Source organism: Cygnus atratus, chromosome 15 (genome assembly GCF_013377495.2).
Source record: "Cygnus atratus isolate AKBS03 ecotype Queensland, Australia chromosome 15, CAtr_DNAZoo_HiC_assembly, whole genome shotgun sequence".
Classification (NCBI taxonomy): Eukaryota; Metazoa; Chordata; class Aves; order Anseriformes; family Anatidae; genus Cygnus; species Cygnus atratus.
The window spans coordinates 7,719,410-7,738,161 of NC_066376.1; the positions used below are offsets into that span (position 1 = coordinate 7,719,410).

At 36.1% G+C, this 18,752-nt stretch overlaps 2 protein-coding genes across 9 annotated transcripts in view; one reads left to right on the top strand and one right to left on the bottom strand.

Annotated features, from left to right (window-relative positions):
* The window catches only part of CCZ1 (CCZ1 homolog, vacuolar protein trafficking and biogenesis associated), a 17,775-nt gene extending 16,298 nt beyond the window's left edge, over nucleotides 1-1,477 (top strand). Inside the window, exon 15 of the mRNA XM_035548760.2 lies at nucleotides 1,129-1,477. Coding sequence (XP_035404653.1) covers nucleotides 1,129-1,184 — 56 coding nt within the window. The 3' untranslated portion in view covers nucleotides 1,185-1,477. The remainder of the gene's footprint in view (nucleotides 1-1,128) is intronic.
* LOC118249102 (radial spoke head 10 homolog B-like) lies at nucleotides 2-17,850 on the bottom strand. 8 transcript variants are annotated; one of them, XM_035548752.2, is made up of 23 exons: nucleotides 17,675-17,830; nucleotides 16,729-17,037; nucleotides 15,911-15,986; nucleotides 15,575-15,643; nucleotides 15,169-15,342; nucleotides 14,610-14,695; nucleotides 13,846-13,966; nucleotides 12,812-12,988; nucleotides 11,955-12,096; nucleotides 11,328-11,449; nucleotides 10,695-10,884; nucleotides 9,846-9,957; nucleotides 9,085-9,164; nucleotides 8,830-8,978; nucleotides 7,911-8,018; nucleotides 7,115-7,144; nucleotides 6,822-6,998; nucleotides 5,914-6,045; nucleotides 4,705-4,756; nucleotides 4,032-4,142; nucleotides 2,673-2,865; nucleotides 2,036-2,274; nucleotides 2-415 (listed from the first exon to the last, which is right to left on the bottom strand). In XM_035548752.2, exons 2-22 carry the CDS (start codon nucleotides 16,959-16,961, stop codon nucleotides 2,067-2,069), a joined length of 2,742 nt encoding a protein of 913 aa, XP_035404645.1. In that variant the 5' UTR covers nucleotides 16,962-17,037; nucleotides 17,675-17,830; the 3' UTR covers nucleotides 2-415; nucleotides 2,036-2,066. The 8 variants fall into 8 exon arrangements, with proteins under 8 accessions (XP_035404645.1, XP_035404644.1, XP_035404651.1 ...); XM_035548751.2 differs by having other exon boundaries at nucleotides 17,568-17,694; XM_035548758.2 differs by lacking the exon at nucleotides 16,729-17,037.
* Between the last annotated feature and the right edge of the window lie 902 nt (nucleotides 17,851-18,752).

Here is an 18,752-nt window from a genome sequence, read left to right on the forward strand (position 1 = left end):
TTGGTTTTTATTACTTTTAAATACAGTTACTACTGAATCGTATGCCCATGGAAAAGTAATAAAATCCATCTCATGCAAAATCTAGAGAGGGAGTTATCGATGATAGACCAGGTAAGTTTGTGTCAGGTTTTAGTCTGCTTTCTCTATTAGCTATGAAAAAAGAACAACATAAATATTCATCAAACATTCTTAAATTATTAATGAGTCATTCTTCTTTGAAATAATAGAGGAGTACTTTGTGATGTTTAGGAGTAATTAATGAAGTGTATTACAGGTGAGAGATGAAAATATTTACATCTGATGTAACCTACCCATGGATCACTGACATAAAACTTACTTACACATCATGTCTCTCCTGTCAATGATCCTTCTGCCAGTATTGGTGTTTCTAAGACTGTTTGAAGACTGATTTGCTCTGAGAGGGCAAATGAACATTAAGATGCATTAAGCTTTTAAATAGATTGATTTTAAAGAGAAATGGCAGTTTGAGTATTACTTGCAGCAATTTGGGGCTTCACGGTTTTAATAAAGAGGCAATGCTCTTATTTCGATGATAGGAAATAATATTTTTTCTATGACCTAAACCTAATAACTTAAATTTTAGAAAGAGGACCTGGTTGCATGCCTTACACAATGACCACTAATTGTCCTTTAGCATCAAACTTGCCATACAGAAACAGTGCGCCTTATAAACTCAGAACGTCCTGCTACCTGTGAAGCATTATCTGCCAAGTAGCACGAAGCAAAAGTTTTGTTGACTTGATCTATTGTAACAGGCTACAGTAATCCTTCCTTCCTCTGAAAAGGCGTTCTAATACACTTCCTTGCGTGGAAGCTAGGTCTTCTGCTGTTGTAGTGTAGAAGTTTAAGACATGTGGTCCAGTGGCAAGCTCAAATAATCACTTACACTTCAGCCACTAAGCAATACAACTTATCTTTCAGACAGTCTGGGACTTCAGATTTAACTCAACCTTCTCTTACTGAACACAAAATTTATTACTTCTACAAGGAAACTCCTACTTTTTTCTATTTGAATTAAATTATACTCTACTGGATGCTTGCCATGGCTTTTCTTGCACAGCTTCCTGTATAATATACTGATTTCTAAATTTATTTATTTTTTTACAGAAGAAGTGAAGAAACTTTGTGCAACACAATTTAATAATATTTTCTTCTTGGATTGATCTGTAAAGGGCTGATTTATTGAAGATGTCAATGTCAGACACTTGTTCAACATGAGAAGTTATTAGTCATATTATTGACTGGAATAATGACAATAGTAAAGCAATACTTGCTTTGTAAGAATCAAAATTTCTACTAAAATCTGTAAACTGATCATAAAATTTTTAGATTTTAAAAATGTTTATGTGCAAACTAATTAAAAACCAGTCTGAATTCATCTGTACCATTCCATTCTGATGTTATGTGAATATTTTACTGGAAAATAAAATTAATAATTGTTACACTTTTAAGGGCATCTTTTGGTTTCCCTGTGTTGATTTGTAGAAAATTAACAGAAAGTCATGCTGTGATATGGAACTAGACTGGTTACACAAGACCTCAGAAAAGGTGCTAGAAGATTATTTGTTCAAAGTTGACCTGTTTTTAAAGCTTCTCCTTCATCCTGATTCACCTTTTTTGTTGTCAAATTCTTACTTAAACGTAGGTCTACTCCAGACTGGACCACAAAAATACTTGCTTATATGAAGCATTTCAATCAAATAGACAATGGTTTAAGGAGAAACCATTTACTTAGGGCATACACTCATGATATGGGATATCAATTCTATACCAGCTTAACAATGATAGAAGTTTTAGTTAATCATCAAATACTGACTTTTGTAATAGTTTTCTTTATGCAAAGGGTTACGCTCATTTAACTAACATTTTTTTTCCCAAAGCCCTTCATTTAAAGCAGCTGGCCATGAAGTTTAATTTCCCTGTGAAAACATACCATGCAGTTTTATCTCACTTGTGTTTTAAATGCTACTGCAGGTGTTTTTTAGTGTTTGTTTTTTCTTCAAAGAATACTTACATACTTGAAGTTTCAGGCCTCATCAGAAGATTTACTTCTTCTTTCTCTTTGCACCAGCAGGCACCTTGGTAACAACAGGGGGTGGTACAATGGATGCCTCTTCCTTTGGAGGGGGTACTAACTGTGGAACAGGCTCCTCTAACTCCTTAATAGCTGTATTGTTGGACTCAAAAGATCCTTTTTCAACTGTGGCCTCTTCCTGCCTTTTTGCCTCTTCTGCTTCTCTTTCAGCAATAAGCCTGAGTGAACAAAGTTTATATTTATGTACTGCAGATTTATACTGGCCAAGCAACTACACCTATATTCACATTATAAGCTGTCATACTGTAGAAAAGCAGAAAGTCCAGCTAGTTAATCCTTCAAGTCCAATTTATAGCATTCAAAAATACATTTGACTTGACTGCCTTTATACAGAGCAGAACTAGGAAAGATTGTTCTGTAACCTAAAGAGAGCCTGCATTCATTATTCCTGACAGTAATAAAGTTACACAAGTTACGTTCTATATGTTGCTTACTACATTTAGATTATTTTTCCCCAGTTGCAGTATGCTATATTACTTTATTACAGTGGATTTCCTGTTTTCAATAATTTTGCTAATAGAAGATAAAATATTTTAAGATAAGATACCATACGTACTTTGCCAGCTCTTCATCCTTCATCTTTCTCAGCTCAGCTAACTCAGCATCCTGTATTTGATTTTCTTTTATTTTTTCCCTCAGTGCTTTTTCATGATGGTAGGCAGGAAAGAAGTTGTTTATAAAAAAGATTTGCACCTGATACATCCACCGACCAAATTCCTCATCTTTTACAGTTTTGGCTTCTAGTTTATCTGCAACATACAAATTAAACACGTTTATTTAACATAATATTTATATTTCAAATGCCTGTTGGACTACAGTATTTCAGATCTGATACCCTGCAACAGAAAAGTCTAGCTGCACTGATCATTATGCTCCTCACCTCTTCATATCTGAGGAATACATGCTTGTTTCTGCATGGTATAAAAGATAGAAACTCAGAACTGATACACATGAAAGGGGATGGCCCTTTTGCAGATCTTCAGAGCCACTCATCTCTGGGAATGGCATCAGAAGAATATAAACACTCCCTTTAATCCTATGACAGATGTCTTAATTATGCAGTAGTCTGACAACAGTTCAGGACCTGGGACTCCCGTACATGTGGGAATGGAGGGATTAGCATGCCTCTCTGAAAGAACAGAACTGCATCCAATTGCTGTGGCTGTCAAAAAAAAGGCTAGGTTACATCTGATTGTTCTTTACGAAATAGAGTTTTTTCAGATCTAACTGTTCAGTCATCAGATTTCAGTGAAAGATATGATGGACTGCTTAAAAAAAAAAAAAACACAAAAAACCACCTGGCCTACTATGTTCTTGCATTTGGGTTCTTTACCCTTGTAACAAGTTAACAAAGACAAAAAACAGCCCCAATGAGACCTGCTAACCAGCCAGCAGGGCGATGTTATAAAAAGGTGAGTAACAGGAAAGTTAGTAGGCTCTATATATGAAAATGCTCTTAGCAATTTTTCTTCTGCATGAATGCTGGCCTGTCATAACACAAAACATTTTAACCCAGATAACGGTGGCATGCCATTCCTGAATATGCAATAATAATTCTTTTAATAAGTAAAAGATGCAAGAAATAGCCATAATATCTTTTATTTTTCCAAGATTGAGCTTCCCATAGAGTAAATAAAAACTAAAATTTATAGATCCCCTACAGATAAGATGTGGTGTTTTAAAATTGTGGAAATAATATTTAAGTTTTTACTTTAAATTCTCATTTAAGTTACACTTTCTTTAAAATAATTCTTTTAAAATTTTTCTTCAAAATATTTCCTCCAGAATTAATGTTCATTTACTGCCCTCTTGTGACAAGCTGAAATCTGCATATACAAATAATATTTCACAACTGAAGAGCTATGAGGGGTGTGTATGTGTGCATGTTCATCTTAAGACAGTAGGATTGCTTTACCTGTCAGTTCCATTGCTGGACAGAGATCTTGTCCTTTGGCTGTATCCCAGCTGGACAATGACCAAACATCTTTGACTTCTCCATGACTTGTGTGGAATGAGAGGACAGGATCTGGTACCGCAAACACAGAAAAAATAAAATGACTCAATCTGTAATTCTGTGTGTTAAGTATTTGTTTTGATCTTCAGCAAAAACAAATACAGATTATCATCAACCTTCCAGCTTGTTTAGTGGTTGAAACACTTCCGTACCAATGAAAAGATTGTTTATAATGAATGCACAGTGTAGAGTTCAATCTCCTGCTTCCATGCCCAAGAGTGGGACAGACCAGTAAGAATTTAAGTTTAAATTAAGTTTAAAAAAGCCTCTGAGGTTTTTTGTTTGTTTGTTTTGTTTTTTGTTTGTTTTGTTTTGTTTTGAGGGGTGGTAATGAAAAAACGTGATTGTTTACAATTAAAAAGCACAAAACAGATTCAAACTTCTCCAGCTAACTGAGCATAACATGTTTTGGAAGCTAAACATGGAGAGGTAAACCTTGTCGTAAGTACAGAACTGAATGCCACTACCCTCCGTAATTACAATACATCCAAGTGTTTCAACAATTAACTACTGTTTTAATCATCATTAAATTTGTAGCTGCCTATAGATGCTTATGGTTAACTACAGTACTCACCCATTAGAAATTCTTGCAGAGACTGCCCTCGGTCTTCACAGGGTCTCGGTGGCTGGCAAGAAGTTTTAAATTCAGTTACTAAATGCTTTGTCTTGTGTTCAAAAAAAAAATATTGAAATTACATTGTCCATTTAGATCATGCAAATATCTACCCCCAAAGCACTCTCCTAACCAAATACATTCTTCAATTATGCCTATTTCAAAACATTTAACTTACAATAGTGTTTGACACATTCAAATATTAGCAAAACAGTCACAACACTTTGCCTTTGACAATGGCCAGGGAATTAGGATTATCCTATTTCAGAGTAAAGGAAAGACACAAGTACAGAGAACAAAAGCTCCTGCTCTTATTTGCTGTGCTATATTCTATTAGTCATCTATTTCTGGCTATAGGAATATACTACAGGAACTACATTCAGTGAAAAGAAAAGATCATTATTTAAAAGTGTATCTGAGAAGGATCCTTTGAAATCTTCCCTACTGTAATCCCAAGCTTTTACTGTAGCCCAGTGATGCCACTCTTCAGACAAGTGACAGCAAAAGTCTCACAATAGCTCAGGTCAAACATGGTTCCATTTTCAAAGTGTTGGTATGTTTTATTTCATTTTAAGTCAGGAAGTTTCTAAATTCTCTGACTAATCCTTAGTATCTTACCCTAGAATCACAGACATCAAACAGAACATTTTTGTTCTTGGAATATCAAGAATCTCACCATAATCATATTCAGGTATCTTTACTTCACTGATTCTACCCATGGTTAAAATAATACAGCCTCAATGGGTGCAAAACTGTAAAGGTGGTGATGTTGAAAAAACTGCCAGAAGAAATCTGAAAAGTGTTTTTAGGAAGTTACAGTTACTTTCTCCGGTGCTACTAAATCTCTTTGCCCACTTCTAAGCCTCTAACTCCCCACCTTGCTAATACAGGTAACACACGTAGCTTTATTCACCACTGGCTTCTGCTTTAGTTTATGTAGAAAATACCAACCAATATCCTAAATAAAAATAGCTAAGAATATGTGTAGGAGCAAATGCTTTGTTAGCAGTAGAAATATCCCACTTGTAGGCTCATACACGCATTCAGGCAAAGGAACACATTTTAATATTAGGTGAAATTCTAGCCCCTTTCAAAACATGTAACTACCTTGGCTTCTCTGTCACCCATGAATGGCAAACCCTCAACTTTCAGTATGGGCTTTTTATGTACCTCATGCTTCTTTATGTCATCTTGTGATATGACACTTTTGCTTGAAGACAACCATGAGCAACTGTTGAACTCAACTGCCTCAGAAATGTCATCATTTATGTCTGCACCAATTATGCTTCTGCTGTAAGTGTACTAGTAAAAAGTAAACAAGATATTCAATATGTTTTAAATGAAGATTTTTCTATTAGTCTTTGAAAATGAACTAGTTGAATTGGCCTGTTTCACTGTGCTACTGCATGAGTACTTGCAGTGATGCAAGGTAATAAGGTTACACAGGAGAGCAAAAAATGGACAGAGAATGGGAAAAGGTGGTGTTCAGTGGCGCTACTTAGAGACTGAAATTAGTTTCTGAATTCTCTGCAATTTAATAAAAGATATTTTCATCTTGTGCATAACTCTTAATAAGTCTTGCTTTCAACTATCCTGTGTCCATTTTTTGGATGTAAGATGTAATTACACGAGTGTCATAGGCAGCATCTTACAACCTACAGAATCCTTACTCAAAAGATTAGCAAAAAAAGGAGTGCAGCATAACCTCTGGGAATGCACAGTCCCATCATGTCCAATAGCTTCAAGGCCATTCTTACACGGCAATTTTAGACATCCCACTTAGAGCAGGAGAGGCATGTCCTCCACCAGTCAACCCACTTATCAATTCCCCTTTGAACACTGGAGAACCTGAAAGTGCTTTATGTGTGTTTATAATTATCTATGAAAATGTGCAAGCCTGTTTATACTGTCTATACCGATAATGCAATCTAAGGTACCAACAAACAGAAAAAGCAGAAGGATCCAATAAAATGAGCGTTTATGCAAAATGATGAATTTGGTTTCTATGTTCAGGCTTTGCAGGGCCTGACTTTGCCCTCTAAGTGGACATACATTTATCAGGTCTGTATTAACTTTACCTGGGAGAGAGAATATTCTGGACACAGAGACACATTCGTGGTTTTCTCGGAGAAATCCTCAGCTCTGAAGTTACTTCTCTTCTGATTATCATGATCTACCTGCTCTTTAATCATATCATTGGTAACATACACCAGCGCACAATCGAGAAGAGCTTCAACAAATTCGAGAAAAACCAACTAGAGTAAAACAAAATACAGTTATTAATTCATTAATTTTCACAAATCCTTTCATCACAGGTAAATGTGTCTGAGCAAACAAAGAACTCAAAAACTGATTGTTCACAAAGCCTCACCTGCTTCATGTATCTACTCGAACATCCCTTCTTTTGGAGAAAAAAAGAAAATTAAATTGAAAAATTCAGTCAGTGATATACTGTCTTATGCCTTATACAAATCTCATTAAAATAAAATACCGAATAGATTTTTGCTATATCTGGAGCTACAAGAAATTTTTCCCTGAGCAATAACATAAAATTATTGGCGTTACTTAAAATGTTTAATTTTACATGATGCTTCCAGAGAGACCAAGAATGGATGTATAATGAATCCTTTATTAGTGCTTATACACTGTACTCTCAGTTTATCAGATACTGTTTAAAATCATATTCAAATCATATTCAGTCATATTCAGTTATGTCATTTACAATAGATTGTCACTGGATAAGAGCTAGTTCTTTAAGGGTGAAGGCCCTCTATGGCATGCCAGCTTGTAGCTCAAGAGTCTTCTACCATTCCTCAATGGATAGTGACTCTTGGTGACACCTCACGCATCACTAACCAAGTATTTCGTCCTCTGTGTTACAATACTTTTAAGGTGTTATCTCTATGATCAGCGCACAGGTATGCTGAGACTATACCAAAGGCAATATAATAAGCAAAACATGGAATTACACAAGCTGTACTAGAAGATATGGGCACAGAACAACAGAAGATAAAAATATTACAAATTTTGTGCTCATTTTTTTCATAATAAATTACATTTTCTTCACATTTTAGCAGAAGGGAAACTGTTTGCAACATTTTCTAAAATTAATTTTAATTGTTCCTGTAGCAATGAACTACTACGTAGTATATTTTTTCCATACACACCTCCTGTTCCAGGTTGGTACTACTGCTGTCATGTAGAGATGGACCATCTTTGACAAGTATTTCCACAAGTCTTGAAGCAGTTAATTGTTTGCTGAGAAGTTCAAAATCCTGTGTGAGATTAAATATTACAAGTTAACAGCACTTAAGGCATTCCCATATGAACCTAATCCAATTCCCCTTAAAGCCTGTGTCAAAATTTCTATTGGTTTCAAATGATACTTCCACTACGCAAGTAATGATAGACTGAAATTCTGGATCAACAGAAGTCAACAGTAATTTTTCTGGCAATTCAAAAACAGTGTTAAAAAAGAACTTGAGAAAGCTCATAAATAAGAATATTAAATATTACAATTTTGCCATCTGATAGTTTTAATTAGAAAATTTCAAGGAAAAGAAAAAAGGCTTGGATTTAAACAGTGAAAGGGACTCAAAACACAGTTATATCAATGGAAATTGTTCCATAGCTTCAGTGTAATCTATGTCCGTCCCTGGATTGCTGAATTTTAGTAAAGAATCTCATGACCATGATGCAGTAAATTAAATTAGTACCTTATTAAAATTCTTTATTTTGTTATTTCTAAAGTTTCCAGTCTTTAAGTTCCACCAGTATGACATTTCGGCACATATATTTTATGGGAGGAAAAAGAAAAAGAAAAAAAACCAGCAAAAATATTTATATTCCCTTAAAACATGTGTCTAAGTTTTGATGATTTGAAATAATCAAGTAAGAAATCAGAAGGCAATCCTGTGAGGAGCACATAAATTTCTATGTAACAACTGTAACATCTGTTGGACAGTTTGTACAAACAGCAATACTCATATTTTTTCAACTGTGCAGAAGTCACAGGGAGAATTTTTAAATGCCTATAAAAACTGAAAAAAGTGCACCTAATCACACAAAAAAACAAAAATAAATTACATTCAACATCCAAAGGAACTGCCTCATTTTCATTGTGGGTTCAAATGGAGGTCTGGTATTTGATCTACAAAAGGCTCTGTATATTTCCCAGCATTTGTCAATGTAGCTCAGGGCAAAAACAGTACGACGTTGTTCAGAAAACAAGATACCTGTAAAAATTAATTGGGAAAAAACATAAGTTACCAGAAAATTGTGATGTATGTAGTACTAAATGAATTTTACACAGTACAGAAGAATATCCAGAATATTACTTACCCTGGATATGACATGCAGTGGGAATAACATTCCTGGACACCATTTCTACAAAACACTTACTCAGATAAGGACCTTTGTCCCTACAGGCGAAACAAAAATTACATTTTTTTATTTTACATTTTGTGCAAATGAAAGTTTTTTTTAATTATGATGTTTTTAAAAAAGTACATTTATCCTGTAAAAGTTTTACAACAGATTTTTCTTGGACACTCTTCAGTGAATTTCAGGACTCTTGGTAAAAGTCCTTCCCAAAACCATCTTGAATTATGACTCCATCATATAGAACCAAGGAGAAAAGATTCACATTTATTTCTGTTCAGTATGAAAATGTCATTTAATTAATGCAAAAAACATTAAGTAGAAATTTCAAAAACACCCTCATGTTGTAGGATCAAAAGCCCACTGAAATTCCACAGTCTACCTTGCACTTCAGAAATATTTGCTACAATTTATATAGACTAGTTTAAAAAAACAAAAAAAAAGAAGAAAAAAAGCATTTCACCCATACAGCCACCTCCAAAAGCACTAATATATGGTTTCTGCAATACCACAGCTGGTACTACTTTGTTAATAGTTCCAGTATTGGTTACTGGGATATTTTGCCCAGTATCAGAAGAGGCAACAGAAAGAGAATGAATAATCAAGAGTGCAAAGGCAAGCCAACGTCCTGGGAGAAGTAGAATGAAGGAGAGGAAGAAGTCCTTGTCTGGGAAGAATCAAACATTACGCTGAAATAAATTTCACTGAAAGGTGAAACTTACTTGTGCTCCTTATGATAGATATGAAATGCTAGATGAATAAGGTGAGATAAAAATGTTCTGAAGAGTAAAGTCTCATATGGAGAATGTATCTCCTCAAGTGGCGTTTTATCACCTAAAAAAATTGAAAAAATAACCTCTATTGCTATCATGTACATTAAAATGCTCTATAACTGTATTGAGCTTATAGCTTTCTTACCCTCTCCGTCTCTACCTATCGCAGTGAAACAACACTCCTGGAAGAATCTGACGAGACACAGCATCACTTCCAAATAAGCAGGGCAAGGTAGCACAGTCCACCTATATCTATAACTTATCATTTCTCTTTCTAAAAACTCATCCCTTCAGCACATGCAAATAGAAGGGGAAGTGAAGTTGGAGTTAATGCCTTCACACACTGGGGACACTGCAGTGTGTCTTTATAACAAAGGCACAGTGCAGGTCTAAATGGAGCTGACTCATAAACTGGCTCTATGGAAGAAAAAAAAATACTACATGAAAACCTGAGATAAGAGCACTTAACATAAATACGGAAGATTTTTGTCTTCTACTGGTTCTTCTCAGACCTCTTAAAACTATGTGTAACTGTAGCAACAAGACCAGTGGTGAAAAAGTTTTTATACAGATGTCTGTCTCCATAGAACAATTTTTAAGTGGTATTTTAATTTTGCATTTCTCTCACCTAAGCACCTGAAGTGCTTTTAAAAGTGTTAATACATCCACTGAAAATTCACAAGCACAGAGGAACTTGCTTTGTGCCACTTACCTATGAGTAGAGCCTGCCACTCCCACTCTCCATAGCTTACTATTGAAATACCTAGATCCTACATCCTAATCAACAGAAATACAAACCACTCAATATTCGATCCATTTCAGCGAGAGTTATGTTGGAGTGATGAAGTTGGCAGTCCTTCAGAAATCTCCAAAATTGGAGCCTAGTCATAAGGAAGGTGTTGTCATGAGCATCGTCACAGCCTAAGCTGCTGTAGAAACTGTAAACTCTTCTCAGTTCTGTAATATGTCTCAACACAGCAAATTCTACCTAAATAAAGCAGGATATGTTTTCAGTATAGTCTCATAGAAAGTAGGAAGCAGCTCATATGGAGTACGTAATGCTTCTGATCTTCTAAATTCCTGGCTAAGGACTCAGCAGAGGATTACTCAAATGAAGTTACAATACATATTTTTTGGTGACTGATAAAAATAAATTTGTCTATGTCTGCTAGTAGACAACCCTCCCAGTAGCTGCAAGTAGTTGCTGAGTGCCCTTATGAATGTTAACATATTTTTTATTGTTTTCTAGTAGCTGCTCAGTAAGAGTCAATACAGTGTATTCATTATTTGTGCTTTTTTTTCACAGCCTTCAGATTTTTGAAAAATTCTTGAACAAAAAGACTTACACTAATATATGTAAACTAGAAATAATGTGAATCTCACTGTAGAAAAAAATGACATGAAAAAAATGACTAGACAGTAGGCTCTTACTTGTCTCGTTTCTTCCTGTTTCTCTTCCCCTGGTAACAAGTCAAGCAGTGAAGATATATCTAATTCAATATCTGATCCCAGAGTAGAAGGATTTTCTGAGTCGTTAATGATTCCAATGGTTTCTAACATACAAGTAAATAAATTAGAAACAAAATGAAATTAAATACACACACAAGTAAAAGAAACCATACATTATTCCTTCTTGTTTTACTGACTTCAGAGAAAAACAGACTCCTTTACAGTGAACGGTGCATATTTCATTATCAACAGCATAGCTATTAAACTGTATTTTTTTTCAAATCCAACCACTAACAAAAAAAAATGCATATCTTATATCTGCTATGAAACTTCTAAACAGTGTTTCAAAACTGTAAGAAGATGCAGTGTGAATGTATCACTTAGTGTGATATGTATCAGTGTGAATGTATCACTGGAAACAAGAATAGGAACAAGAATATTAAAATAACTTTTAAATTAAAGCAAAAAGTATTAAAATAACTTCTGTCTTCATCAAAGTTCTTTGAAGAAATAGGTCTGGCTCTCAAATTAGCATGAACAGCTTCACATTATAGAAGAAAGAACAACAAAATCTGAATTGGGTAGAATTTGTGTTCTTAAGCTACTTACCAGTGCCAAAACGACTTCCTGTGCAAATGGCATTCAACTTTTGTGCATCCATTGCACCCACTTGAAAAGCAGGATATCCTACCATATTATCATCTACAAACTCTCCTTCATAAACATTCCCATTCTTGAAAACAAACTTGCCCTACAGACAGATGCAATTGATTAATTTTCTTATTTAATCAAAGACCAGGAAAAAGTAACACTAATGTTCTCAATTAAACTTCCTTTTAAACAATCTTGGTTATAAAGCATTATACGAGATAAAATAAAGCAAAAGAATTTTTCATACCCTCTTTTATAAAGTATTTTGTCATCTGTTAATTAAAGTACACTGATGGAATGAAGAATTGCCAACATATCCTTTTTATTTTTTAACATATTTTGAAAGAAAAACATCCCCACACACACCCATATAGAAAGACTGCAGTCTTTCTTACTACTTTAACAATGTGCCCATGGTTGAGTGGTTTTTTGTTTGTTTCTTTTAAACAATCTGCTAATGTGAGAACACCTCTGTGCAAGGATAGCTTGAAATCCATTAGCTCATAGGATAAAAGCACTGACCAACTGCTGCAAAAATCAAGATGCACCAATTGAACCTAAAATCTCCACAGTGAAATATATTTCATTATACACGTAACACACACTTAACTATAGAGTCAGACCAGTGGCCCAGCAAGGTCCCTGAAAAGGCTCCTACTGCTCTCAGTGGACTCTGTCCTTTATGTTAGGATTCCATCCACAATGCAAATTGAATGTAGTTTTTGGTACAGAAATCTCGAGATCCACTATACAAAATCAGAATGGACTAATCTGGTGTTTTCTCTTGCTTTGTCTTACTACTTGTCAATACGCACCTTGCCATGCTTCTTATTACAAACCCATTCGCCATCATACACTGCTCCACTGGCATAGATGAACCTCCCACGTCCATGTCGTTCCCCATTTACAAAATTCCCTATGTATTTATTTCTTAAAGGGTACTGGGATGCAGGCATTCTCTTCAGAAACCATATGTGGGTGCCATATCCATGCTGAAAAAAATTTGTGTGGTTAAAAAAAAAAAAAGTCTCCAGAAGAGCTACTACTGCTACCTGTCCTGACTTTTATAAAGGACGACCTCCTAGGCATCTCTAAGAGTTGCTACTGATAAATCTCTCAAATAAAAGCACACAGTGAATAGCTGTAGTACTTCAAACCATACACAGAACTATATTCTACAAATGTGCGTGGGAAAAGCATTCAGCGGATATACCGAATGAACATATACTTAAGCAGGCTTTACCAACAGGACTCCTAAAAACATCCTTCCTATCTGAATCCTTTCAACTGTAATGCGGAACAGCCAGGTGAGGAACAGCATGCCACAAAGCGCCACGATGTTCCAGAAGCTGGACTCCTCAGCAATTTTATGCAGAGTAAAAAGACAGAGGAAGTTGTTCCCATTCTTTTTCCAACAGAATAATATATGGAAGGAACAGAAAATGCCAGAAATCTCCTTATACCCTAAACCTTTTACAAGAGGGAGCAGTGAAGTCTCACATTTTACAGATGACACAAGTAAACTGTCACATACAGTCATGGTCAAAGTCTTATCTCAAGCTAAGTATAGCCACAAAAATTTAACTTTTCTAATGGGAAATAAGATTCTTAATAATCAAAAAAAGTTTTAAAAATTAAATTATAATTTTGTAAGATTAAGTCAAAAGCCGTTAAAAATGGGAATATTCCAAACATGAGAATTAACTTAGAACAAACATCATATTTCCTCGATCTCAACTAGCAAGATCGTACCATGCTCCTTTGATCTTGCACAAAACTCCCTATCTAGTTTGAATAGAGCAAAGGATAGATGTTCAACTAAAGAGGTTGCTGGGGAAGAAATCAATACCTGTATGCCATACACCCACTGTCCAATATACTCTTGATTATCTGTCAACCACCTCATTCTTCCTCTTCCGTGACGTACATTTTTCTCCCACTGACCTTCATAGGTATTGCCAGACTTATAGCTGCAAAAAGAAAAAAACGTTAAGATTTCACACTGAATTCTGAGTGGGTCTTATGAAAGCAGAGTTTATGCAAAGCCTCAATGCTAATAAATTTAGCATTTCTTAATGTTAAATATTAGTGTTAGTTTGAAAGCTGGCTCACTGTGACATGGATACACAGGTTTGACTGTGCTCACTCTTTACCAAATCTTAACTAATAAACAATTGTAAAAATATTAACCAGATCTTTTTTTTCTCCAAAGAGACTTTGTCATAACTAATAAAAATATTATCTTATATATAACTAGACCAAATAATTCATTTATTCATGAAAGCACCTCTATCTGTTCAAATCAATTTAGTTCATTTGTTTTGAAATGTTGATTTGTGGTTTACTAAAGCTGATTCAGGATAATTTCATCTTTATAGTCTATCTTTTTGGCAATAATCAGTATAAATACATTAACATAAAAACGTAACTCATAGAGAAGGTCTACGTTATTACAGTCAAGCACTTCGTACAGTTATTTTTTCCACTGCAGGAAGTACATACTACTATGGAATGGCAGCACTTGCACCTGCTTTAAACAATTGGAAAAAACATATGACAATATATGCAAAATAAATAATATGAAGATAAGAACAAAAGTGTTATCATCTTTACCATCTCATTCCCCATCCTTCCTTGACGTTATTTAGCCAGTCACCTGAATACCAAGAGGTGTGCTCCCGATCATAATAAACGGTACCCTAAAAGAAACAGTACCATCAAATTAAATCAATACCTAAGTATTCATCTACACTTAGAAAACATCACTTGGTCTGTCTAATACATCCGGGAGGTGGGTTCACTTTATCCTTTGTGGAAAGCAGGAACACACTGCTGATAGAATGTGGCTACGGATGCAGTCATCAATTTTGGCTTTGTTGTCATCTAATTGTAGCAGCCTTAAGGATTAACAGAACACACAACAGACCAATTACTCTTTTGGCAGACTACTCATCCCTTCTACTACAAACAAGATCCCAAAGTAGTTGTTTTAATTACTATTCACAACCTCAGAAAAGGTTCTGAAAAAAAAAAAAAAAAAAAAAGGAATCTCTATGTAGGATAAGACCATGCAATGACACAGAACATTTTTGGAAAATCCCTGCACAAGAGTGGATTATGTTCTAGAAGGTACACACCCAAAACTATGCTCTCATTTGGTGTTTTTATTTACCTTTCCATGTCTTTTGCCTTTATACCAGTAACCAATATAAGAAACTGGATGGGTACTGCTCCTGAAAAAGCCAAATCCATGCCTAAGTCCATTCTCGATCGATCCTTCATAATAGCTGCCATCATTCCATGTATAGCATCCATTAAGCATCTGCACATTCTTAACAAATGTTCCCTAAAAGATTAAATTACAACATTTAAAAAACTAAGGCATTTGACTCGCTGTTCCTTCTTAACGCAAGGAAGACATAACCAACTGAGGACTCAGATTTATGGCTGAAATCACTACCACAGTTCTGCAGTTGCAACCTGTATTGTACCAATTACTGTAATGTAACTACTTCCCTCAAATTTATACATCTAATCAGCTGTAACAGTGTTCAGTCACAAGGTATAATGCACTTTACCTCATACTTCACTCCATCAGCCCATGTGTAAGTCCCTTGTCCATGCATAAACCCTTCAGAAAACATCCCCTTTAAAAAGAAAAGAACAGTATTGTTTGCAAATTTATTCCAACCACAACTGAAGCCTACAGTGACCATAAAATTTCATAATAATAGCATATTAAATTCCCTCCAACTACTAGTTGCCAATGAAGTTTTAATGCCGGAAACCAACAGAGCTTTCGATGCTTACACATTTTAAGCACTCAACCTCCACCTACATTAAGAGAAACAGCCTGTTTGATCTAGAAAAATAAGTTTATCCATCACTATTTTTAAATTAATTTATACACCCACCTTATACGTGTTTCCTCCCTCAAAATATGCAACACCTTCACCCTCATACAATCCATGGACTTTTTCACCTTCATAGCTACAAGGAAAACAAACTAAAGATGAACATTTCAAGTCACCAATACACCTAAATCATGGCAGACATACAATAAATGACTTTTGTTTTACCATGGTTTGAACACAGGTCAGTTATTGTATCTTGTGTAGAAAACAGAGCTACAAAATTTCCAATTTTCAGAATCCTCCCTGTAGCATTTCACATAATTACCATGTCGCCACAGACCCAAATTATTTTCAATTAAAAAATAAATAAAATAAAATCATACTGGTAGCATTTATTAGCTTACAACCAGGCAACTTGGTGAATATCTGAAACATTACATACAGTTCCCTTGAACTACAAAAGTATTTGTTATACAATGGCATTCACCTGTCTTCCTCAGTTTAGGATATTTGTAAAGGATATGAACAGCTCTACACATTAAAAGGCAGCAACAACTGAAAATTAAGTGATGTGGGTAAATTTTTTCTACATGTTGATATATTTAGACTAAACTTCACCACACCTAAACAAAGCTTAAAGAATGAGACTTCTGGCAAGCAGCAAGTGCCAGCAACACTCTAGGATCCAGAAAGGCAGTAGAATTTCTATGTGTATCACTTTTATAACATGTCAAGGCTACTAGATCTGAATAACCTCATATGCTGTCTCAAATCACGGATCTGATCCATATTTGTATGACAAAAATGTGTATCACTGTACACCACAGATACTTAAAGGAGAATTCCCAGTTTAACTGATATATTTGTAACAACCATACCTTTTTACAATAAGCTGAGTAAGAATAGGCTCCTCATAGTATTGAGGAACATTTTGGACTGGACGTTCTTCTACCTCCTCTGGTTCTTTATCTGATACTGCTGTGCTTGCCTGTGCTTCCTGCAAATCCGTTAGCTTTGTTGAACTACTCTCAGTTCTGGCACCTTGTTCAGCGATAGAAGGACGTACAGACCTTTCTGACTTCTTGACATCTTTCTTCTTATCCTTTGCCATAACTACTGAATTGCCTCAACATCTATTATCCTCCCAAGTATCTACTGTCTTCTTATACAAAGATTTTTCCCCATATCTGATGCAAAAACAAACAAACAACACAGATAACTAAATGAAAAAATTATAAATCTTTCCTTACGTATATTCACTTAAATACATACACATATTCATACAGGTATTTAAAATCAGTGCTGTAATAAGAGTAATTCCTCAAAGAAGTGTTTTCAGCTTGTGGCAGTCAGACTGCAGGGTTAACCAGAACCAATGTCTGCCTCTATGAAATCCATCAAATACTGACAAAACACTATTGCCAGTAGACCAATTTTAGCTATGCAGAGAGGTGTCCATCTTTACTAAGGGAATTTTAGGGTCTAGATTTAATCATGTAGAAAAGTTGAACACCTTTTTTCTTAAGAAGACAGTTTAGTGGGCTTCTTTAAAGTTACAGTTGAAAGAGTATTTTGGATTTTAACCCACTTTTGTTGATCTACAGACAACCACAACATACAAAAACCATTACAGCTTATGAAAAAACAGGCTATTTTGCCAGTCGTTACACGAATGCCTTGGGACAGCTTCCCCAGCCATAACAACAAAAAAACCCACTCTTTTCACAGACGGGCCACCACTGCTCTGTAATACAAGAATCAATCCCGCATTTTGCAGCGGCGGGAACCGACAGGGCCAGCCTCAAGCACCCGCCATGTTCTCACCACAGCCTGGCTCCAGCAGGCGCCTGAACCCCTCAGGCACTACCAGAGCAATCGCGCCCAGGCTTCGCGGAAGAGCCGAGAGGGCGCGAAATGGCGACCGGGTGCAGCCCCTGGAGCACGGGCAGAGCCGCAGGGCCCCCCGGGCCGCCGCCGCCTCACAGCCACCACCCCCTCCCGCGCAGCCGCTCCGCGGCCGGGGCTGCCGTGGCCTCCGTAGCCGTAGCAACTGCAGCGCCCAGCCCGGCCCCCAGGCCGGCGAGGCCCCGCCGCTGCCCGGGGAAAAGCCCAGAGCGGACCCGGCCCGTGCCGCCCTCAGGGGAGCGGCCGCCCCCTTGTCCGGCGGTGAGGGGAGCCTGGCTTTGTGCTCGCTGTAGGGCCGGAGGAGGTTGTTTCTGCCTTACGCGGACCGCGAGGGAAACCGCTTTACCTCGAGTTTATTTTACTTTGTGAAATCATGGATTAAAACTGCCCGTTAGCAGATGTTGAACTCGTTCCACAGATAGTGTATTTATGGCACTTGGCACATTCACACTCAAACGCAAGACAGCTACAGACATTTGGATATGGTCTCTGAGTGTGCCCATCAAAACCACAAAGCTGAGAGAAGCAGTAGATGCTGATCTGCACCAGGACAGCTCCACCATCACAGCCACAGCGCTCCATAAAAAAGAGCAGTCAAAAATAAAAAAACAAAGTCCCCTAGGTCAAATCTTAGTCCTACAGAAGTCAAAGACCTTTTTAGTTTTTTTTGTTTTTTTTTTTTTTTTTTTTTTTTTTAATATGACAATTTTCTAACTACTGTGATCCTAATAAGAGTGAGTTTTACTCACAAGGTCTGACTTGTAATACTCCCTCTCCCCAGCGCCTGGTGAAACAGCTTTTTGGGTGTTCATTCTCTGAAAAACAAGCACTGTTCTTGAAAAAAAGTGTTTGAGATATGAATGGGAACAATGCTAATTAAAAGTAAATATGCTGGATAAGTTATTCTTTTTGAACATTAACCAGCGATGCCAGTAAGTTAATCATTAAATGCAATATTAATGCTTGAAGTAATTACAAATGAAACCCAGCTTTATTG